Below are 24,927 nucleotides of genomic sequence, written 5' to 3' on the forward strand. Positions count from 1 at the left end.
AAAAGTCAATGAGGAAATGCCCGGTGACTCTGATATTGTAAAATCTAATATTTGTTTAGTCTAGACCTGTTTGGCCTGTAACTCACTAAGCCAAATGCAAGCTACCAATCATCCATTTGACAGCTCTCTCGTATCTATTTATCATACTTCCAATTTTTACTTCAAGTTTAAGATGGTCAGATTAAGCTGTATTGTAAAATTAGTCATAAGAGAATACATCTGCTTCCGTAGGCTTCATATTAATACATTAAAAACAACAATAGACATGTTCGTCCATGAGCAAAAATACACAGCTTGGCAATATCATTATCAGGATCAATGAAAATATGACAAAAATAGCAAGCTTTGAAGTTCTTCTAAACACATCAGCAGGCTAAGTAGTATACAAAAAGCAGGAGATGCTGCAGCTACCAAATACAGTTTAGATCCAGTCTCAAAATAGAGATTTGCTGGGTGAATAAAATGATGATAGATATTGCTGGCATTAGATTGCACTTAGCAATAGCAATAAACCTAGTAAAAGGTGAGTCAAACCAAAGTACAAAAGTGAACTCAATCTTCATTTTAATCAGTTTTGTATGACTGCCTATTTTAAAATTTCCAAATATTAATTGAGTGTCTTGAGCTGCAGCATGTGAGTAGCCCAGTGAGGAAAAAAGACATATGAAAATCAGTTTAGAATGGCTTGAACATAATCACAAGTTTGTTGGTTAGAACTGTAAGCTTTCCAATAGCATAGGATACAACTCCAGACCTAGGAGGATCCAGTTGCCATCTGATGACCCACCAGACCTATCCCACCTATTGGACCACCTAGAGCAGTCAGGATGTGGGTACCACATGGCTGCTCTTCTACTGTGTGATTCCCTTATCACTAGCAATGGGCATGAACCAGAAAACTGGTGGTTTATGATGGTTTGTGGTATGTGGCTACCCATGAACCACTACAAACCACCGAAAAAATGAACCAGTTTGTGGTTCATTTTTCCGGTTCATGCCGGGACCTACCTCCTCCTGTCTCCTCTGCTGCCCACCCACCCCTGCCACCTCTCTACCTGGTCCTGCACAAAGAGGCACTGGATATCTCCTTGTACAAGCAATGAAAATGCTAAACTGCTTGCACTACATTTTATAGCACAAGCAATTTGACTGATGAGGATCCTGGCCCAGATCCTTCCTTTTGAAGGGAGTAAATACAAGACGGCCATGCTTTATTAGCTTCTCTGTCGGCAGAACATACATTATGAGAACACAAAAATCTTATACCCACACTAGAAAGGAAAAGCATTTTCTTTTTGTACAGAAAATTTTAAATATTTATTTATTTCATTTGTTCTTAATAGGGAGTGACTGAATTTCCTCTTCTCAAACACTCAGATAACTCATCTTTCTCTTTGGGCATTTGGAGAGGGACATAAATAATCTGAGAAAGGTTGGTGGTAGTATGTAGCACCCTTGGTAAAACTGGTCCAGCTTAAGGAGTTGTACCCCTAGTTCCCATGACAAGTCCCAAATAAATGACGAAAATGATCTGACAGCTGGAGATAGGTTCATGTGTCCCTAAAAGAAGTAGAAAGCAAATAAAAACAGCATTCCTATTTCTGTCAAGCCACAGTCAACAAAAATGTAACAACCCATGCACTATATACAAAAAGTATCCAGCGTAACAGAAGACAGCCCGTAATAAAATGGGACATTTTAAATGAGTTATATTATATAAACAATATAAGACAAGAGTAATTTTATTATTTTTTAAAATATCATTTCTATCCGTCCTTTGTCCCATAATGGGATACAAGGCGGCTCACAGTGACTAAAATATACTTAAGATTAGGACAACTAATTATTCAATTCAAATGAATTGAAATTGTAATTATGTCATTTAAGAGCATCAGAAGCTTTAAAAATACACTTCTAAAATACCCAAGATATCTGGAAGAGTCCAGCTTTAATGCCCAATATAGTTTAGAAGGCTTTTTAAAAGGACATATCTTTATCTGTGGCTGGAAAGACAAGGAGTTAGGGGGCTTAGGTGAAGTTAAGCAGCTTAGTTAACACTTCAACCATCCTTTAAAAAAAATTCCCCATACTCTCATAATCAAATTTATTTCCTGTTCTTTTGATTGCTTTAACATGGAACAGAAAAAGTCTTCCTTTTTCTGGCAAAGCACAAGATCAACAGCATACAAGAGTCAAATTCCAGGTATGTCATGAACATTTGAAAACAGATAATATGCCTACATATGTATGATAGGTCAGCAAAAGATTTTTTAAAAAAGACTTCCATGTTACCTATGCAGTCCAAAATCCAACCAACAGTTCCATCACCTCCGCAAGCCAGTACTCGAAAGTCAGGAACATCACGAAAAAAATTTAACCTGAAAAGGAAAGAAGCACGCAGTTACTGGTCTACAGCCTTGTCTTCCTAACATATTATTAAAAAAAAAAAAAACCCCAACACAGCAATTCCCTTTGCTCAGACTGGAAAAATCGGCTGAACTCAGCTCCTCTTAGGACAGCATATACTTCACAGTGATTGTAACTCTCACGTACAATGGGAATGGTGTAAGGGCACTAGTCATAAGATGCTAATTACTGCAAAGTGATCCAATAAAATTAGTTTCATTATAACATGCAGTTTATTATAGTGAGCAGCAAGATATTCATCTCCTGGGACCTATATTTTAATGTATAAAGATTAACTGGTATGTAGATGCCGGGGAGCTGTAAAGAACATCATTTTTTTTCCACAGAGATCTATGCAACCTACAGCTGACTGCAACAGTTTTCAAATATAGGCTAGATTTAAATTAAATGTGGTTTTATCAAGGAAATATGCTGTACTTGGAACGTATGGTGTAGTAAAATGACCTTTGATGAAACTGGGTTTTATTTCATGACAGGTGAGAGGAGCAACATTTTATACTTAGCTGATGATATAAAATTCCAAGGTGAAATGCAGAGCAACAATTCACTTATCATGCAAAAATGTCTGTATATATTGCAGCATATATGGCATATAAAGAAATATACATGTTGGAACTACTGGTGATTATGTATTTTCATCAGTAGATTTCAAGAAGGCTTATACATTCAAAAAATAGAGATGACGTTTGCAGTGCAAATACCCAGTGAAACTAGAAGAGAAATAAATTGTCTTTCTCATTAAGGTGAGATCAGTGAAGACAATTCAAAATCTAGCTAAAACAAACACAAAAATTGTTACAAAAGCCGACATTCTGAACTGTTTACCTTACTTAATGATAAAACATAATTGGACATAGAAAGAAATTAGTATCAATGACAGCAGGAATAATGACAAAACTTGTTCAAAGAACGAGAGAGACAGGAAGAGCAAGATCAGGTGAGAAAGAGAACATGCCTAGTTAGGGAGCCAAAATAGGTCACCACCTGGTTAGCCACTCTTCACTAGAAGTATTTTTGCAGTCATAATAGAGAAACGCATTTTAAGGCAAATGCAATTCTTCTGGCCATTGCCTACAGTTTCATGAAGAAATGTATGTTGTTTGCCAAAATAGAGCAGATAAAAGTGTTGAAGAAAGAGTACCGGACTGACAATTGAGACATGTTTTTAAATATGAATCATATCAATACTTGTATTCCAGAACAGACATAAATGGAGAGTGAGAAGAACATTTCACATGGAGGGAAAACAAAAATCCAGCAAACTAAGTTTCAAAGATGCAGTTCTGCTCATTCCTAATGATAATATCCTATACTGTGACAATGGCAATAATCACTTCTTCAGGAGGTTATCTGAGTCTCCTTCTTCCAGTTCATTATATACACAACAACACATGTTTATTTACACTCACAATTGTCCTTCCTCTAAATCAGGGGTCTCAAACATGTGGCCCCCCAGATGATAGTTTGTGGCCCTTGCCTTGCCTGCCCCCCGCAAAGCACGCACACATCCTCTGCTGTCAAGAGTTAAAAAAAAGCCTTTCTTGGCTCTCCGGCTCTCTCCCAAGACAGCACCTCTTGCACCCTCCATCCAGAACTGCAGCCTGCCAGCCAGCCCACCTGTCTGCCGGCTAAGGAAACTCCTGGGCGGCTTCCTCGGGCTCTTGCTCCGCTTGGCGGAAAATCTGATGTGGCCCAGCCTCACCCAGACTCTGCCTCTAGCGGCCCCCAGGTAAATTGAGTTTAAAACCCCTGCTTAAATGGTTCAATGTCGTTTCTGTAAGTTTCTCAAAGGGCAACCTCACAACCAAGCAGCATCCAAAGCCAGGCAAAAGAAGAAGAAGAAATTGCATCATTGTGGATTAAACTAATCTGTGGCTCGTACACCAGTGTGGAGATTCAGGTGCCATTCATACACAGACAATATCCATTCATCTTTTTAATCTGACCTTTTTCCTGCCACCTTGATCTTTATTGAGGATCCATCCATTACAGTGTCTCCAGACAAGTGAAATGTTGGTGGCCATTAGAGAAAAAAATGGTACGGATATGAGAAGATCTAAAGGCTAATCTAATCCAACATTCTGTGCCCAGCCCATCACCCATGGAAAGCCTTGAGGTACAATACTGAAAGTATATTGATACTGATAGGCATATATAGACACTCTGATTGACAGCCACTTATTACAGTGGGGTCTCTACTTAAGAACGCCCCTACTTAAGAACAATCCAACTTAAGATTGGATTTTGCTTCTACTTGAGAACAGAAATCCAAGATAAGAACAGGAAAAAAAAAACTTTCCTGCTCTTTTTTTAACCTTAGGTCATCTTAGGTTAAAAAAAATTCTCCCCCTAGTGGTAGAGTACGTATTAACCAGCTTTGCATTAGTTCCTATGGGAACTAATGCTTCAATGTACAAACGCACCTCTACATAACAAAAAAACAGCCAGAACGGATTAATTGGTTTTCAGTCCATTCCTATGGGAAATTTTGCTTCAACTTAAGAACGTTTCAACTTAAGAACACCATTCCAAAACGGATTAAGTTCTTAAGTAGAGGTTCCACTGTAGTTTCTATGGACGGAAAAGAGCAGATACGGATTAAATGGTTTTCAGTGCATTCCTATGGGAAATGCAGATTCAACATAAGAACTTTTCAACTTGAGAACCACCTTCCAATACGGATTAAGTTCTTAAGTAGAGACCCCACTGTACTTTTATTTGTATGAGACTATCCAATCATCTTTTAAAGCCATAGTCATTCTTCTTGCCCAGCCAGCCATAACCATTCTAGTTTGTAGCAACGTCTGGTGGATTCACAACCAGCTTAATGCAGGGACAACTAGGGATGAAGCAACAGCTCACCATAGGGATGCCTGATGTTATAATCATCCTAACTCAAACTACAGAGAGAGGGGGAAAGTGAGAAGACAACCCACCTTAAACAGATGCTCTGCCATAATTCTGCTTGCACCATCCCCTGTTTTCTGGTACCTACTATTCCCTCCCTCAGAGGAAAGCAAACATCATCCTGGGGAAGTGGAGAAAGTGCTAAATGGTAGGTCTGACAAACCTTCCTACATTATGAAATGAGGTGTTTTTAATATCTTTTTCTTTTCTTTTCTTTTCTTTTTGCAAACAACAATAGCAACAAACCACTCAAAATGCAATTTTCCCAACAGATCTGCATTTTTTAAAATTAGGGATGATATCAACGGCAGTAAAGGCCCATCAAAATAAGCAACGATAAAGTCAAGGACAAAGGTAAAGACCACTCATACACATGACTCTAAACAACTAACAATGCAATCTTAAGTATCATTTCAAAGGATAGACATAAGGCTTTGGGTGATAAATACAACATTCCACAAATGTTAAAGCACATTGTTAAGAATGTTAACTTACCTAGAAAAAAGTGATTTCTAAATTTTAAAATATCGTAAGTTATAAATTCCCAGGACTGAGTGGACTGCAGAAATGCACTAAGAAAAAAAAAAGATGACAATTTTCTGTACAACCTACAGACTAACTGCTATTTGCACAACTGTTATTTGCTTATGAAGTGAAATTCTTCAGTAAAATTAAATCTGCAATAACAGTTGTTGACAGGAATGGATACATGGCTACAACTGCTGAACAATAAATCTCTTTTCAGGGGGAAAACAGATGCCTATCACAAATGACACAATATATTGGAATGGCAATTTTCACATCACTTTGTTAACTGTGACTGTGCAACTGTTCACATTTAAGCTCAGTTTCCAAGCCTGCATGATTTCTCTAATTCATTTTTCCCTTAGACCTGTATTTTTAATCTCAACTGTTAATATTAACTGAAGGGACACAATATCTACAGACTTCAATCCCCACAAAGTTAAACCCTCAGTGAGAGAAATGACAAAGAAAAAGAGATGGACAGACAAATGAAGACAGAGAGTGGAAAAAAAGGGAACAAGCACCAGAATGAAATGTATCAGAGCTCTCAAGAGGGCCCATTGCTTATTCAAGTGCTAGATTGTGGCCCTGATACAGCACAAAGCTAAACTGAGGCTGCAATGACAATATTTGTAAATTAAAATTGAAGCTTAAGTTTACGTTCTTCTAGCAGCTGAGCTGCTTGCCGCCACTAAGGTAAGGTAAGGGGAGAGGGTTATTGCAGACTGACTGAGTGGTGTGTATGTGTGCACGGAATATTCACCATTCTGCACAGTGTATAATTAATGCTATAAAGTGTAGGATCACACCAGCTGCCTAACGTCAAATGTCAGTCCGCTTTGTGTGCAGAATTTATGCATGCTTTTTGAAGAAACTTACATCATAAACACAAGCATAGGTACCCTAGTGTATCTGTGTATAGTCTATGGATGTGTGCAGGTTGTAAAGGGAGTTAGCAATCTGCTTCCCATATTTACCTATCATAATAGACAGATTTTGCCTATATTAAATGGAGAATGTTTTGTGAATGGAACATGACCACGGGGGGGGGGGGGAATGTTTTAATACTTGAGACTCACTACTGAATTACAATAGTTAATGAGAAAACAATAGCCTAATGAACAGAGTCTCACTAGAAGAACTTAAACAGAAGTAGGGAACAAGTCGTCCTTGCACCTCCTCCCACTTCAACCAAACATGTCAGTGGTCCAGCATGATGGGAGTTGTTGTCTCCCAGCATCTGAAGAATCAGAAGACTCCCTTCTTCCTACCCTAAAGCAGACGGGTAGTTTCACATGGGACAAAGAAGTCCCCATGTCTAAGGTTTAAAGAATTAAAAACAGGTTCAAGTTTTAAACACAAAGAAAAAGCCAGTGGTACTGTTCTCACACAGGTGAGCTATGATTATACACGACCAGCTGCTAATGGTTTTGGAACAAATGAATTCTGTGCAAGATCTTCAAGGTTGGCCCCGCAACACAGTCTTTGGAGTCTGGCCATTCCCATTAAAGCTGAAGCTGACACAGCCACCAAAACAATGAATTGTGTTTCCCAGCCTGGAAACATAGCATGGATCCATGGCAGCTGCCTTTCAAACTGGGAAAGACTCCAAAGATAGGGTTCTTATGATGGCACTGGCAACACAGAGCAGCTGGCAGGTGGAAGACAGAGGCATGACAGTGCAAGCGGTTAGTACCCACACTTGACTTCTTATTTGCAAGACTGTTCTTTCTGCACTGAACTGACCAGATTTATAAAGCCATTCTATAAAAGGAGGTGATTTGTATGCAGCTAATTGTGCAGCCATGAAAGGTGTATGTATTTTCACACACACATGAACGCACACGAAAGTTACGATTAAACTTGTAAAGAAAAACAAACAGAACAGATTAGGCAGCACTGTCCAGATAATTAATTAGAAATTTTGGAAGTTACTTTATTAACTTTTCTATAACAAACTCTGGCATGCAGAAATAGTGGGAAATGATTGCAAATTTAGAGTCTTTGCTGAACACTGCCCTCTCATGGTTATCTGCTACAACTTCTTTTATTTCTGTTGACTCTTCTTAAACCATTTCCAAATCATATTCACAGATGAATCTTCACAAGCTTTTGACTCTGAGGAAAGTTGTTTAACTGGATGACTGAAAGCACGACTGAAGTCTAAAAATATGAACATCAGAATTCTGTTCACTTACACTGCTGCCTTTCTGCAGTTTCATGTCCCCCACCCTGCACACTCTTCTTCATGTGACCAGTCACAATCTAGTTACAGAACGGGGCATGCAACCAGTCATGTGACTAATCTTGCAAAGGACAGGCAGATGCAAGAGGAGGAGGTGGAATACTGTGCGATATCCTTCCAAGTGTTTATTTTCTTGATAGGATTTTGATCAAGATTTTAATATTTTTTTAAAAAATCCTGTCTTGAAACTTATTGAGAGAGTGAAATCTATACATCTATTTCAGCAGAGAATGTTCCAGTTCTTTACTTTTCCACATTTAGATTTTAAATGTTAAAAACTGAATTACTTTCCAGTTATGGAAACAGGAATTAAAACAATTACCCAATTTGTGAAAATAATCTTGTGGACCATACAAAATTGGAGATATACTCACAAACACATTTACCTGGAAGTCAGTCTCACTTCAAACAAATGGAAGTATACATCTGAATAGATAAATGCGGGGTTGCCCTACCAATTGGCTTTTACATTTTTCTTTAAACTGTTACATAGTTCAGATCTGCCAAACACAGTAGATCACAGTCTTTCATTGACATGAAATAGACACCAGAGTCTAAGAGAGGAAAATATCCTTCATTATGGTATCTTTTCACAAAAGATAGTGAAAAAGGAAAAATAATATGTATCACTAAAATGTTTCCCATGGAGTGACAATAACATGATATACCAAATAAATAGGGTAGAAAAGAATTTTTGTATTGCTTTGATTTTTGTCTCTTGAGAATAAAAATGTTTGTTCAGTTTATCTGAAAAATTGTACTCTTTCCTTTAACCTGCAAAAGTTTTCAAAGCAGATGACTTTTTAAAAAATGTTTAAAATTACAGAAAGCATCAGTGGTATTACAATCTTAATAAGTGATTCAGCAGTAGAGATGGGGATGAATATAAAAACAGATCAGTTTTTCTGACGAATATAGCCAATCCATCATGTCTTCCTCGATCCCTATTTGTAAAATTTTAAATCAGGACGAATATGGCTTGACAAATATTTCTTTGGTTTTATTAATAAATCCATTCATATTTGTCTATATTCGCCACCCCTTTTGGGGTCGTCTCTGAGCTTGCTGGCGCCAATTCAAAGCTCTGGCGAATCAGGACAGAGATCCTGGATTGGCATGTCTGGCAGCCAATAGCGCTGCTGAAAGGTGTATCTACTTTTACAGCCGCTTCATATAAGCTTTTCCTGTCTGGCCGTTCCCCATTTCTGTTCGTGCTCTCCAGAGTGAGAACAGTTGCTGCTCGCTGGCTTGCTGGTGCTCTTGCGGTTTCACTTTTGTGTCAGCAAAGCAGACATATTTTTCTTTTTCATCATCATCATTTATGAATGATCATCAACTTTACTGGGAATTTGAGGAGGGATTTCAGGTAGCTTAGGCGACTTCTTCAGAAGGGCTTAATTTTATTTCAGATTCAAATCAATCAACCAAACCTTTTTTCCCCCCTGGAGGCTTGTGTGTGTATGTATCATCCAGTGGGGGGACTGTTGTCGTGTGACTGTGGAATCTCTTTCCCTTTATATTCAGTTTTCAAAAGTTCATTTTAGAGAGGCTTCTGTCTCTCAAGGAATTTGGTGGGCGGCTGGATCCTTTTTCTTCCAAAACTTATTTGTGTTTGTGTGTGTGTGTGTGTGTCTAGGTGGGATGATTATTCAGCAGGCTGTTTGTTTCACCTTCTGCCTCCCTGACTGGGAGAAGAGAACTCCTGCCTGGCACAGGTTAAACCACATCAGCTCTGCAATCTGAAGCCAGGCGATATGGTGACAGGGTGACGCGCAGACAGCCTTTGGTTGGAGCAGACCCAGGCCAGCCCTCTTGGCATCCAAGCCTAAACCCTCTCTTGGCACACCCAGAGCCTGTCCCAGGACCCCTGGATGTGAAATCAAGAGTCTGCTTTCAAGCCTGTCTGGGCATCCAAGCACCAACCAGGCCTGTCTCAAGCCCCCCCAAGCCTGCCCGGGCATCCCCTGTGCCAAAGAGGGCCTGTCTCAGGCCCACTTAAAACTGGCAAACTGTTCATTCCAGCTTCCTAGCTATTCTACAGTCTCAGTAGGTAGGCAGAACTTGGAACAAACTACGGGAGCTCAGCTCCCCAGTGGCCCCGTGAATTAACCCCCGTTACATTAGTAGCACCTTGTACCCTATTCATCTGCTGTTGTTGATGCAGTTCTGCAACCTCAGTTCCACCTGGGGGAAACTGAACTACCTTTGAGCTGAAGACGACAAGAGTCTTTTTTCCCTTTTGCTTCCTTCCTTTTGCCTCTGTCTCTTCCTTTTCCTCTGCCTCCCCCCAAGCCTGTATGGGCATCTCCGTGCCAAGAGGGCTGGGCTCTGCCCCACCCAATGCCTATCCGGCTGTCCCATGCCAACATGGTGCTCCAAAGTCCACTCGGGCTACTGCCCGAGTAGGCTGGCAGACCTTCCGATCAACATGCCTAGTGGCTCAGCAGCAGTTTAAATCAGTAGGTAGGCAGAAGCAGGAACAAGGGACAAGAGCTCAGGTCACCCCATTGCATGGATTCGAACTGCTGATCTTCCACTTGAGAAGCCCAGAGGCCACCCTGATTAACCACCATTAGTAGCACCTAGGAGTCGGACCCTATTCTCCTGCTGTTGCTGCTTCTTTGACAACCTCAGTTGCCTCCTGGAGACAAACTTAAGTAACTTTGGAGGCAAATGTGATATTGCAGAAAAAGACCAGAGTCTCCTGTGGCTGCCTTTTGCCTCAGTGCCCTGATGGTACCCAAAAGCCTGCTTTCCGGCTGCCATGTGCCTGAGTGCCTGATGGGACAACACTCTACTTTGCTGCTGCCAACTTACTTCAGTGTCCCGATGAGGCCCCAAAGCCTGTCCAGGCATCACCCCATCGCACGGCTTGTGACTGCAGTTTTTCATGTGCCAGCAACAACCACCATCTCTTTTCTTCATCAGTAACAAAACAAACAACACCATTGCACGGCTTCAGACTGCAGAGCTGATCATCTGGTTTTCCAAAGCTGTCCTCCTGGCTTCCCTGTGCCAAGAGGGCTGGACCGACCCAGGCCCTTCCTGGTAGTCAAAAACAGCATACTTGACCAAATAATTAATTCTTTCTGGAGGCTTGTGTTTCATATGCCACCTTGATGGCAAACACCACCCTCTTGCTCATCAATGTTGAAGATTTCTGCCACTACACACCCAATGGGCAAAGCCTACTTTGCTGCCAATTGCCTCGGTGCCCAATGTCTATTAAGACATGCTTTCCTGCCTATCCGTCTCAACTACCTCAGTGCTTGATGTGGCAACACACTCTATGTTGTTGCTGCCAACTGCCTCAGTGCCTGATGGGGCAAGACACGTACTTTGCTGCTGCCCACTACCACAGTACCCGATGGGCCAACACACTCTGCTTTCAATCCCATGCCAACTTAGTAGATAGGCAGAAGCTGGAAGAAACTACCCAAACAAATTAGCCCAGCTCACCAGTGGTCCCGCGGATTAACCGCTAGTAGTAGCGCGGATGGGCTCTGCCCCACCCACCCAAAGCCTGTCACCAGAACATGCCAAGAGGGCCATCTAACCCTTTTGGCTGGCATACCCAGAGCTGGTCCCGCCACCCCCGAACAAGCGAAGAGGGCCGTCCAACTCCCTTGGCAGACCCAGACTGAGCAGTAAGAAAAACAAATAAATAGTTGCTCTTGTACAACTAAAGTGGGTGACACCCATGATGTGGCAAGACAGAGGGCTGCCCAGCCATGTTGGCACACCCAAAGCCGGGCTATGCCCCATCCAAGCCTGTCCAGGCATCACCCCATCGCCCAGCTTCAGACAGCAGAGCTTGTCTGGCTTTCAACCCCAGCATCTTTCTTTCTTTGAAGGTTGTCAGCAAGTCTAGTTAGATGTGGGTGGACAAGGTGAGTCTCCTAGGCCAGGCTCTGCCCCACCCAAAGCCTGTCCATGTCCAGGCATCCCCCGTGACAAAGAGGGCCTGTCTCAGCCCCACCCAAAGCCTGTCCATGTGTCATCCCATCTCCCCATCACCTGGCTTCAGAGAGCAGAGCTTGTCTGGTTTTCAACCCATGCCAAGGGGCCGGCCTGTCTAAGCCCCCCCCCAAAACCACCGAGGGCTAATGTAGCGTTCACCCTAAGTTATGCAATTAGTTATGTATTATTCATGAGTTATATGCTAATATGGTTAAGAGGTGGGGCTACAAGAGATGTTAAAAGGTGAAGCCTGAGAAAGGAGGAGTCAATTGAGTCTCAGTTGAGTTCTGTCTGTGTTAGGAATCAGAGAGAGAAGGAGGGGTCTTAGGAGTGATTAGTCTGAGTGTAAACTGTGATAATTACTATAGAAGGTTAATACTGAAGCTTGATGAAACTTGAAGAATGTGCTTATGAATTGTTCCAGAAACCAACTGTAATCAATAAACCTGTTCTATTAAAAAGTCAGAACTGAATGGACCTTCATCTTTTCTAAGTAAGTTGATAAGGCAGCATGTCAAGAGGTGTTTTGGTTTGCCATTGTGAGCTCTGTGTTTAGTGAGACAAACAGGGGGCACGAGGGCGAATGCCGCAGATATCTTTATCATATCTGGGCGTTCTCAGCAGCCAAGTTGCTAGCAATCCCAAGCTTTGCAGTTCTAAACCAGCATCTTTGTATCCCCATCGCCTGGCTTCAGATTGCAAATCTGATCTGTTTCCAATAGCCCCGCAGCCCCATAGATTAACCGCTGTTAGTAGCACTGACTCTGTTCATCTGATGGTTCTGCTGGAAGTTGCAAGCAACATTAATTGCCTCCTGGGGGCAAAAACCTTTCCTTTGCAGGCATATCTGATGTTGCTGAAGAAGACCAGAGTCTGTTCTGCTGCCTTTTGCCTCAGTTCCCCGATGGGGCAAGATACGGTACTTTGCTGCTGCCAACTACCTCAGTGCCTGATGCAGCCAAAAGAGCCTGTTTTCCTGCTGCCAACTTCCTCAATGCCCAAAGCCAAAAAGCCTGCTGTGCTGCCAAATACCTCCTGGCCTCCAGTCCTCCTGAGGGCAAACTCTACTTCACTGGCAAATGTGCTAAGCTGAAGACAAACTCGATGCCTCATGCATGCCTCTGCCAAAGGGACTTCTCATTCTTCTGGGGCTAAATATAACTCCCTCAATGTCATGGGCTTCTGTGCCATGTGGTAAACTCTCCTGGGGGGACCGAATTTATGGGTGAATAACTCGGAGTTCCGATATTGAATCTTCACCAAATTTGGCAGGCATGTTGGGGAAAGGCATAGGAAGCTCTGTTGTGATTCTGAAGTCTGTAGGTACCTGGGGGGAGCATTCCTGGGGGTCCTCTTTGTGACTATATAACTCGGTGGTCCATGATCCAATTGTTCACCAAACCTTCAGCAGTTGTAGGAAAGCATTAGATGAAGCTTCCCTGCAAATTTGGTGTCTCTAGGTCATTGGAGGCCAGTGCTATAGCTGTTTATAGTGCAGACAAATCAATGGATCGATTCACCGAAGAATATTTGTATATTCATATTCGTTGATTCATTAACCTTGACGAATAACAGATCAAAATGAATCGTCATTTTTTAATTCATCCCCATCTCTATTCAGCAGCCTTTCTTTTTCTACCAGTAAACAACAGAGAAATCCCAAATGTATGTACTTGCTATAGAAAAAACTTTCAGCAGCATTCTTTAATATACTGGTAACAGATATCAACTGCTGCAGCAGAACCGTTTAAAAAAGCTAGCTATTACAGCTGGACACCAATGGAGACAGCATCTGTAACAGAACCACATACAGTTGGACTTTGGTATTCGCAGGTGATCAGTTCCAAGCCCCTCCCCTTCCTGGTGCTGAATTATATAGAGTCAACCTTACATATAAAAAAAATCTCTGGTTCCCTCCAGGTTTTTTTAATGAATATTTTCAAGCAGCAGATAACTGAAACTGCAGATACTGATCCCGCAGATACCATGGTTCTTCTGTAACTATATCTCAAAGGAGATTAATATGGAAGTACACGTTCCTTGGGAACCCTCAATCTAGGGTCTAGGGCTTTAAAATGCAAAACAGCTTTTAAAATCTGATCTAGAATTAAATAAATAACCAGAAGTACAATATTTTGTAAGTTGGGAGTTATGCGTACATGACAACTAATACCTTTCAGAAATTTTGTTGTGGCACTTTGGACTTGTGCAGTGCAATCCAAACTCAAACATATGCTGGCTCTTGTAGTATGGAATGGGTATAAGCCTTTTGTGACTGCAGAACTCCTTGTGTGCTAATGGTTGTTGTGGGTTTTTCGGGCTCTTTGGCCATGTTCTGAAGCTTGTTCTTCCTGACGTTTTGCCAGTCTCTGTGGCCGGCATCTTCAGAGGACTGGAGTACGAACAACCATTAGATTCCCAGCCATGAAAGCCTTCGCAAATACATCCTTGTGTGCTAGTTGGTCTCAGATCTACTGGTGCAACTGGTTCTGGCAGTACAATTGCTTTGCTGGCTGAAATGAGCCAACAGAGAAGCCATAAAAGAGGTAAAGAAGAGGAGAAACAGGACCTTAGTTGCACCAAATCCAAGCTCCTCTCAGCCAAGAATCACAGCCACTTTATCAACACAAATTTAGATCACATACAGGGTAAGCCTAAACAATTTCCAGTGTCCCTAGGTTGGGAGTAATTTCCAGCATCCCGAAATTGGTAGTCGATAGGATTCAGCACAGCCTCAGGTGGCCTAAGCCAACCTGCACTCATCTTGGATAGCTAGGATTCTAAGTTTCTAAACTGCCTTCAAAGCCAACCCTACAAAAGTACAGCATGATAACCCAGTCAAAAGACTACCAAGGCAAAGGAAGATCTATCTTATTATTTTAGGAATGCATGTGGCTGCTGTATCAGCTACACCTAACAAACTGTGCGATCCAGGAGAGATGGCTCTAAGAATATTCTAAAAATGCAAACTTGAGACTTCACAAGGAGTGAAGAAGGCATTAAGTTCAAGCAATGACCACTATACAGTAGGAACTGTTCGTACTTTCTCCCATAGATTGCTTTTCATCAAATATTTCTGCAATTGGACCTCAAATCCTACATACTTACATGGACCATCAGTTTATGTAAAAATGCTGTACAGTATTTTATTTCATATGTTCAGGCATGATGACATTTAATCTTAGGCTTACCCTGGCATTGGTCCATTTCCAGCAAGGTCATAAACCTGACGAGGATTCAAAAGATACTGGAATCTTCTATAAATTCTGCAGTTGGGAGAAGGAGGAGTAATTGTTTTCTCCAATAAATTACACATTTTTATCATTCCAATTTAAATCAACATTTTTTATTTAACAAATATATTATTAAATGCATCCCTCACTTACCAATGCTACTGACTAAGGCGAACAACTGAAGGTTGAACAGGCATGTTCAGTAAAGTAGACAAGATCAATTAATATGACCCCCTATGGTTATACTGAATAGCTCAACACAATCTCTTGGCATGGACAACTGCAGATATAAATTTATGATAATATCCAAGATTCAGCTCAGTGAGACTTCTGGTTTACTTTTTTCTTTGAACATGCTTCCAAGCTTCATTACAAACTACTTCTGCAATCCTCCTTCATTTCAAAAGCCACTTCTCATGCGACATGGTGGGTTGTAGTGATTGCATATAATTCCTTAGATCTGGGCAATTCTTTCTCAGAAAGAGCAGGACATATCTAAATATATCCAAATCTTCCCATTGTTTCTATGTGCAATAGGAAGGGTAAGTTATACATAGCAAATGAAGAGGAGGACAAACGATACATGAAGACAGGCACATTTTGAGGCCCAACATCTCTCTCATTTGGTTATAAAGCCTTCCTACATTCTACCTTTTCAACGACTTTTTGCCTCACATTGTTCCCATATAGGCAATCCCAGACACATAAGTGGATGCTTCCTCACATGATTCTGTGTATATATACAGAGTTAGAGGAAGAGTTCTTATCTGGAATTCTTCATGAGGAGCTCATTTTCGATGCAGTAATTTTAATTTTTGCTGTTGTTGTTTATGAGAGCATATCATCACATGAATCCTTACTCTTGCGCCAGTACAACAAAGGCACAGTGCTTACTACCTCCTCCATCTGCTGCTTTGCAAGAGCTAGACATTAAAATCATTTCAGCAGTTTACTCAATATTTTATCTTTATCTTCTATGTACGCAAGCAGGAAGTTTTACAAAATATATTTATCTTAAATTATATCAAGCAATGTATGGGCTTTGCTTTTGTTTTTCCATGAATGGTGCAGTATCTGAAAACAGAAGGAGATGTATAGCAGCATCTCTTACTTGAGTTACACCCACTTGTACATTTGCCACATTGGAACACTATGATAATTTATTAAATGTTTATTAATGCCAGTCAAAGCCTTGAGAAACCAAACATATGGACAATTCCTAGCCTGGAGGGGATCCAAACAATAAAGGGGGAGGGGACAAATAATGCTGGGTGGATGACTTTGTCTTGTAAATGGTTGAAGAACAGCTACAATTATTAAAGTGGATATCTCACAAATACTTGGGGTTTTAAATACTTTTAAATACTTGGGGTTGATATTTTCTAAAAACTATTACACTATGTATTATCTGCCATTCTCTCTCTCCCCTCCCCCTTGGACAGAGAAACTGGTTGATTTTCTGAGTCAAGTTTTTCCTTTGAAAATCCCAGCGAGGGGTGGGTGCACTAATCAAACAGCGAAAGAGAATAGTCCATCTTGATTTTTTACATGCTATCATTTTTGAGAGACTATAGACCATAATGTGAGGGCTAGCAGATGATGGGCGGAAGGAGCTCATAGTTCAATAGACTATGTCAAAGTCCAAGTCACTGGACTACTAAGAGCTTAATGCAAAGCAAGCAAGCAAAACAATCAGCAGAATATTAAGAAAAACAAGGCCATGACTGGTGTAGGTGGGACCAATGGACACACAATATAAGGGCAAAGTGGGAACAGGATGGTGGAGTGTGAGGGAGAGAGAATAGACTGTATGCCAATGGTGATTACTACAGGTGGTGCCTGCAGAGACCACTCCCAGCTAGGTCAAAGTAAAGAGGAGAAGATTGCTAGCAAAAAAGTGGTGGTAAGACAATATGAAACAGCAGAGCAACACAAAGAGCAGTGAATATTCGTATCAAGAGAGATCCCCAAGGGCATCAAAATTCAGAGCTGTGAACAAAAGAAAGATTCAAAGCCCTGAAAAGAGACAAAACTCTCAAATCATTAAACATGCCCAGGGTCTCTCCAACCGTAGTACCCTATGATACAGTGCTGCCTGCAGGATTATTTTGGTGAAATGGGTAATTAGCACTAATAACAAAGACAAGAAAACGTTGCAAACTGAAACACCTTCTGAATTACATTAAAGAAACGATATTACTGTAAAAAGAGATAAACACTGATGTGAAAACTAGTAAATCTAGTCAAATCTTGAGTCTTTGTCAGATATTCAGCTGCTTATTAACAACTGAGATTCCTCTGGCGAAAATCTTTAGCAGTAAAGACAAATGTATCAATAAAGCAACTTCCATGATGATGCAAGCTCTCCAGTTCATTTAGTTTCAAGAATATATGGGATGCTTGTTTGATTGGTACCACAGAAGAGAAAATCCTGTGGCTTAATGCAGTCAATTGCACTAAAGTAGGTCAAATGAATTAATAAGGATTTGGTAAGTCAACTCCTACTTAAGTGCCATTGATTCAAATAGACCTACTCTTGTTGAGAATTCCTTTGGTATAGCAAGTCACAATTAGAGTTAGATTAGGCATCCTTCAGTCTTGAGAGACTACGGTAACGTGCTCTGTATGGAGGACTTGGAACAGCGTCTAGTGTGGCTGAGAAGGCCAATTCGAGAGTGGCAATCCCTTCCACACTGAAGACGAATACAATCTGTACCCCATCCAGCTCCCTGATTTTGCTGCTTTCGGGACTACCTCTTTGCCTCGGCCTGCTGGACAAGGGTCTCTTCAAATTGGGAGAGGCCATGATGCACTGCCTGCCTCCAGGCTGAATGCTCAGATGTCAAGGTTTCCCACCTGTTGAGGTCCATTCCCAAGGCCTTCAGATCTTGCTTGCAGATATGCTTGGATCGCAGCTGTGATCTCCCTCTGGGCGCTTTCCCTGCACTAATTCTCCATACAGGGGATCTTTTGGAATCCAACCATCAGCCATTCTCATGACATGCCCAAGCCAACATAGACGTTGCTGTTTCAGTAATGTATACATGCTAAAAATTCCAGCTTGATCTAGGACTACTCTATTTGGAACTTTGTCCTGCCAGGTGATACCAAAAATATGTTGGAGACAACGCATATGGAACATGTTCAGCTTCCTCTGCCATGCACAAAGGGTCCAGGACTCACTGCAGTACAAGAGTGTGCTCAGGACACAGGCTCTATAGACCGGGATCTTGGTGTAAGATCTTAGAGTAGGACTTTTTGAATTAATGGAACTCATGGAGATGGCTCACCAAACCACCTTCAGAAGGCTAACTCTAGTGCAATTTACTATGATAAGCAACAGAATTTTGGCCACAGACTTTTTGCTTCTTCTGCATCTCCACAGGATCTAATTCTGGATTTCAAAGAAGCCAAACATAAATATTTCCAAAGCTTCTGTAACCATTTTTTGTGCCCAATGTCCCATTACAGGAATTCTCTGGCTTTTTACTTTCCTGCTTAGCACGACCTTTGATAATATGGTTCCCCTTCAATGCAAACTGAGACTTTTCAGTAACAAAACTATTACACAAATTTAAATTATCATTTCTAACATAATTTCAAGAAGTTCCAGCTTGTTCTTATTATGATTAATATACTCTGAGGTACCTAATTAGTGTTAGGTGTATCTGGAAAGTAAAAATGTAATATATATGTCAGGAATGCTGAACTACCTCTTAGGTTATAAGAGCAATAGAAATACGTACCTTTCTCCTTGTTTTCCACCACTTTTGGGATTGACAAAAACTAGAAGAGGATGAGTACCTGGAGGAGGTGTAATCTAAATTAAAAGAACACCACAGGAACTCATTAATTTTGTCCTTTTCATTCCACTTTTCATTATATGTACAAACAAAATGTAGATTAGAAAAACCTGTGACTTCTTCCATATGAATAATCTTAAATAGTTTGCTGAAATGTACGTGGAATCTGTATTTCTTTTTTATATTTGTACCTTGTTATAGCACTGTGGTTGCATTTTCTGATTAATGAACAGAAATAGCTAGAAACAAACATTTGCAACATTAACCAAAGCAGGAAATATACAAGAAGGCATAGAGATCACAGCTGGTGCTGACGAACGAATTTTCAGCACCAAGAAACCTACGGAAGAAAAACTAAAGTTCTATAGGCACTGAGAGAGCAACACGTTTGTCATTGTGTTCTTGGCCTACAAGAGACATTACTGTTTTTATATAATACTACTTTTCTCATGCTATCTTGATGCTCAGTGCTTAGGAAAAGGGTGAAGCAATTTGCCACATTTCTTCTGAAATGAGAACTCCCAGAGATAATTCAAACTGTCCCCAGAAACTCAAGACACAACTCTGATTTTTCTTTATATATATTTTTAAAAATACAAAAAAAATCCCCATTTCATATCCTGGAAGGTCTTTGCTTTTGAAAGAAATGAGCTGTATCCTGGCTCCTCCCAAAACACTCAGCATCTAGAAACAGATAGTCTGTCACCTTGGCTTCAGAGTAGCACTTGCTTAATTTGATAACATCTTAAAGTTGAGTAGTATATACTATTTACTACATGCCATTGGCCACATTCCCATCAGCCTTACCCAGAATTCCCAGTGTTGAAAGAAGATGTGCACTGCAGTTCAACATCATCTTTATATATATTTTCCATACCCAATTCAGGAGCTGAGAAAATAATTGACTTGGATCCTGAGAACCATGGAGGAAATTACTAGGGGTGTTTCTCTTTCTTTTTTGTCTCCTGTCTATGGCCCTCCTGTTTGTGGCCCATACATTGACAAGGAACTGTCCTGAACAGCATGGGGTGGGATAAAGGAGGCTACCAGGGGAATTGCCCCAAACCAGCAAGCAACTCAGGAGACAAGAATATGCTATTCTGCAAAAATTTTCCTGCCTCTTTTAGGGTCCAAGCCATCTGCTATTTTTGGCTGCAGGCAAATCAGTTTATTCAAACTTGTGGCGTTTGAATGACAGGTGACCCTGCAGTATGCTTTCAGAAATCTGGAGATCCATAGATTTGGTTGGAAAAGTTTAACAGTATCACAAACATAGTTTAAAGCCTTCTACATCTAGATATAGCACTATTTTGCTCCTATGGAAAGAGGACAAAACTCAGAACTCTTTTCAGCTCTTCAGAAGATCATCAGGCGAAAAAGATCTATGAACTAGGGCACATATGTTTCTGCCAAGAGAACATTACAGACTGTATCAAAAACCATCACATCTTTAATGCTCATCCAGAGATTTAATCAATTCCACTTATTTAGTCTAACTCCAGGGTTGTTTGTTCCTGTGAATGAAGTATAAACCAACAGTTCTCATTGTGACAAAGATGGACTACCTCTCAGAAATCCCTACGGAATCAGGTTAATTAATGAGGCTCATCTTAAGGTTATACATGATATATTACTTCCTCTAATTAGAAATAATAATCCTGATCATTATGCTGGTTAAGCTAGAAAGAAATAAGATGAATGTGCTTAACTATGATTAATAATAGTTGTACCTAAGTAGCAGTCTTCTCTGCCACTGAATCGCCAGCACAGTCCTGTATGACAATGTTTTTTACTTAATACTTATTGTTAACAGAAAAATCTTCATGAATGAACATGAAAAAATGTGTTATTTTACAGCCAGAATTAGCCAGAATCCCACCGGTAACTTCAACTCATGAAAGTTAATGGTTGTCATGGGTTTTTCGGGCTCCTTGGCCGTGTTCTGAAGAATACAGCCAAAGAGCCTGAAAAACCCACAACAACCATTAGATCCCAACTGTGAAAGTCTTCGTGAATTCATGAAAGTAACATTGTTTAACTCACTCTAGTAAATTTCTTGTAACTAATAACGGACATTACTAGGTGTGTATCTGTAGCCTCTACCTTGACTAGTGCTTGTTAGTTAGTGGCAATTTTCTGTTCTGAGTTACATGATTTAACTAATCTACAGAAAAATCACCAACAAGATTCTGGCCACTTATTGTTAAAAATAATTTAAACATTCCTAAACTGTCAAAATGCTCAATTAAACTATCTTCCATGTTCTTTATTTCTTGGGGGGCAGGGGAGGGGTGGTAAATTGTCTTTACTTAGACATTTTTAAAATAACGTAGATAACACAATATATTTCCAAACGGAATTTAAAACTCAGTGTTTATGAGGTGTGTGTCTTGTATTTCCCACTCTGATGCATGCATAGGATATAACCTTATAATGTGCATAATGCACCAGTCAAATTTCACAAGTCATGATCCTGCTACAGTAGGAAATAAACTATTGTCAAACAATTCTTTCTTGATACTGTTGAACTTTATCTGTTGAAATCCCAGTTACCATGGGCACCTTTGTAATGCTGCTTTACTCTTATGCTTCAATAATCTTTCTGGTTGCTTCCATAGACATTTCCATACACTGGGAGTACAATAGAATCCAGATAATAACTACAGAAACCCCAGATTATTATGAACAATTATGCAGCTATAGATTATAGTTCTGTACCAGCAGTATACTGCAACCTGTATACTTTCAATACACTTTAAGAGATTTGGAAAAGGAAGATAATATAGTAAGTCACTTACTTGTACATCACATATAATTCATCCAAGTGAAGCACGGCCCTTTTCACACATAGCAAATTGCTGGAGGTATATTTTATACAACTTATGACACACGTTTATGTTTTAAAATATTACAGCTTTTGATGAGGCCAGGTTTTTATTAAACATTCAAAAACCATACAAATAAAATAAAATCATTGATTAGATTCTACATTAATACAGGTGTAAAGGACAGCCAGCATATGATTTGCTTTGCTGCCTATTGGTTATAACATCTATATACCTACCAGCACAAATTTAAAACATTATAAGCAAAATGTGACACCAGTTCTGAAAAGCAGTCACGAAAGCCATATGCAGATGGTCTTCCTAGCAAAAGAAGTGCCAATTTTGTATCATTGGTTAACATTTATATCCTATTATTATTATTAAAAAAAAAAAAACATTCCACCAGCTGAACGTAACTTGTGCAGTTATGCAAAAGATGATACTTTTGGAAGCAAACCACTATAAGTTAACGAACTTCCATAGGCATTATCTGTTGAACATCAAGCTGCATGACTCAGAGTACAACAGATAGTGTCTATAGAGATTTCTTAACTTATGCAAATCTGCTTCCAAAAGTTACACTTTTTTTGTAAATGTGTAAAAGAATTTCAGCCACTGAATGTTATTACTTTGTTGCTTTTTCAACACATAACAGAAGATACATGGAGTCATCTGAAGGCTATTTCCCTCTGTCTTAAGACAGCACTAGGGAATGATATATTTTCCTGTACCATTTCACAGCTAGCTATGCCAACACAAATGTTTAAGACTGCAATTATCAAACATCCTATTGTTTAAAATCCTGACCTATGATTATGGCATAGGCATGGGAAATATACACATGATTCAGTTAGTGGTTTGCTTGTTTGTTTGTTTTACTTGCGGTGACAAAGGCTTCTCAAAAACAATCCAGGTTGTGACTTGCAAATGCAAAATCTGAAAGGTGCAATTGTGGATTACCTACTGCTGCACAATATGAAACATACAATTGTTGTATACAGGTGCAATGAATCACTGAACATGGTCAAACTTGAACTCCTTCTACAACCTGGGAAAAGTGTAGCTGTACAGAGGATTATAAACAAAAGAAGAAAATCACACCTGAAGGCCTTGTCCATCTATAGTGGTAGAATTTGCTCTTTGCATCTTGTTCCGATCTCCGAGTTTGTCTGCTTGTTGAGATCCACCTCTTTCCTTTTTCATACTTGCTTGTCGTTCCTAAAAGGAAGATGGGGAATAACTGATTAATGACTTTCAAATCCTTACTATGATCGAAATGGAAGGCTCTCTCTCTCTGGCATGAAACATTCAAATCCTGCTTCAGTGATAATGAGTTCAGTGATTGCAATCAAATCATTAAATGAAGCCCAACTTCACATACATCTATTTATGTATCTAGACATAATAGTGGTTAGATAATAGATAGATGATAATTATTTTGTCACAATAAGTACTAATGCAATGGCATGAAGTTGGTAATACAATGTGAGACTATTGAAACTGCATGACCAAGCCTCTCAAATAAGAAAGTTAATTATAAAGGCTTCCCTTTATCACTTGAAAAGAAAATCATTGGCATTTACAATTGTCTTTATAACCTGGCTTACACTTTATAAAGCATCAGGCATATTGATGGTAGTTCATATATTCAACCACCACCGCCAAAAAACAACAACAAAAAAAACAAAAAAAAACAGTAATACAGTTGGAGAAGATAATTATAAAGAAACTAGTACAGGTTTCAAAGTTCTATCAGTTACTTCCTCAAAGGAAGAACTCTTCTGACAAAATGCAGCGCATTAACAGCTTTGCTTGTGTAGAACTCCAAGCAATCTCCAGTTCAAAGGAACAGGGCTTCCACTTGATCAAGCGGGTACCAAATATGTGCAAACTCCAGGAGAACATGACAAGCTGTTTTGTATGTGTGGTAAAAAGGAAAAGGGACCAGCCTATGATTTGCAACATCACCTGTTCCTTTATTGTAGATTTTGTTTTAAATATGTACATATGTAGAATTCCTCACTATCTAAAACCAGAAAAAAATGTATTTTCTCCAAGTTGTTTTGATTAACACTGACATATGCAAGACTTATTTCCTATAACCTTAAACTTTCTAGGGAATATAAAATGGCATAATTTTATACATATATGAAATTTACAGACTAATTTTATGGATGTTCATTCAGTGGTAACATCCCATTTCTTTAGTAGAGCTTGCTTCCGGGTAAGGATTTTCAGGAGCCTGGAAATTGAGGATCTCACAATTCTGATGGATTATAATTCCAACTATCCTTGTCCATTGTGGATGCCAGTTGTCAATTGTGGTACCCAGGTTAAAAAAAAAGTGTCTCATATTTCCATTACAAAATAAAGTATATTGCAAAATGGTGTAGCAAGATATTATACCAAAAGAGTAGATCATGTTTGAAGTTTACTGCTCTGGAAATTTAGCCCTTTGTTTGAAAGAACATTATTTTGATTAGTCCTGTATCAGCTCTGCTCATTAGTCAATTTGAACCTGAGTCTGTTTCCATGTGTAGTCAAAAGACTTAAGTTTGAGGATTTTGCAAAAGCTCAGGATAAAATTTCCCTTAACCATTGTCCACTATTAGGCTAGCATCCTACAGTGGTGCCCTGCTAGATGATGACCTCGCAAAACGATGAATCCGCATGACGATGAATTTTTGCGATCGCTATAGCACTTCACAAAACAGTGTTTCCTTTGGGCGATTTTCACTGGACGATATTTAGATCCGTGATTTCAAAATGTTTTTCGCAAGATGACGATTTTAACAGCTGATCGGCACTTCGCAAAACGGGTGTTTTCGGGACCGATGCTTCGCAAGACAGCTATTTTAACAGCTGATTGGTGCTTCACAAAATGGCTTCCCTATGGATGATTTTCGCAGAACTACGACGATTTTTCCCCACTGGAACACATTAAACGGATTTCAATGCATTCCAACGGGGAAATGCTTTTCACAAGACAATGTTTTCACAAG

The 24,927-nt window shown here is 39.9% G+C and overlaps 1 protein-coding gene across 2 annotated transcripts in view; it reads right to left on the reverse strand.

Annotated features, from left to right (window-relative positions):
* The window catches only part of DGKB (diacylglycerol kinase beta), a 316,591-nt gene that overhangs the window by 192,815 nt on the left and 98,849 nt on the right, over positions 1-24,927 (reverse strand). For both annotated transcript variants that reach the window (XM_020781534.3, XM_020781524.3), the window contains 4 exons: positions 23,027-23,143; positions 19,044-19,117; positions 15,256-15,330; positions 2,293-2,378 (listed from right to left, as the gene is read on the reverse strand). In XM_020781534.3, the coding sequence (XP_020637193.3) occupies positions 2,293-2,378; positions 15,256-15,330; positions 19,044-19,117; positions 23,027-23,143 (352 nt within the window). The remainder of the gene's footprint in view (positions 1-2,292; positions 2,379-15,255; positions 15,331-19,043; positions 19,118-23,026; positions 23,144-24,927) is intronic.

Source organism: Pogona vitticeps, chromosome 6 (genome assembly GCF_051106095.1).
Source record: "Pogona vitticeps strain Pit_001003342236 chromosome 6, PviZW2.1, whole genome shotgun sequence".
Taxonomy (NCBI): Eukaryota; Metazoa; Chordata; class Lepidosauria; order Squamata; family Agamidae; genus Pogona; species Pogona vitticeps.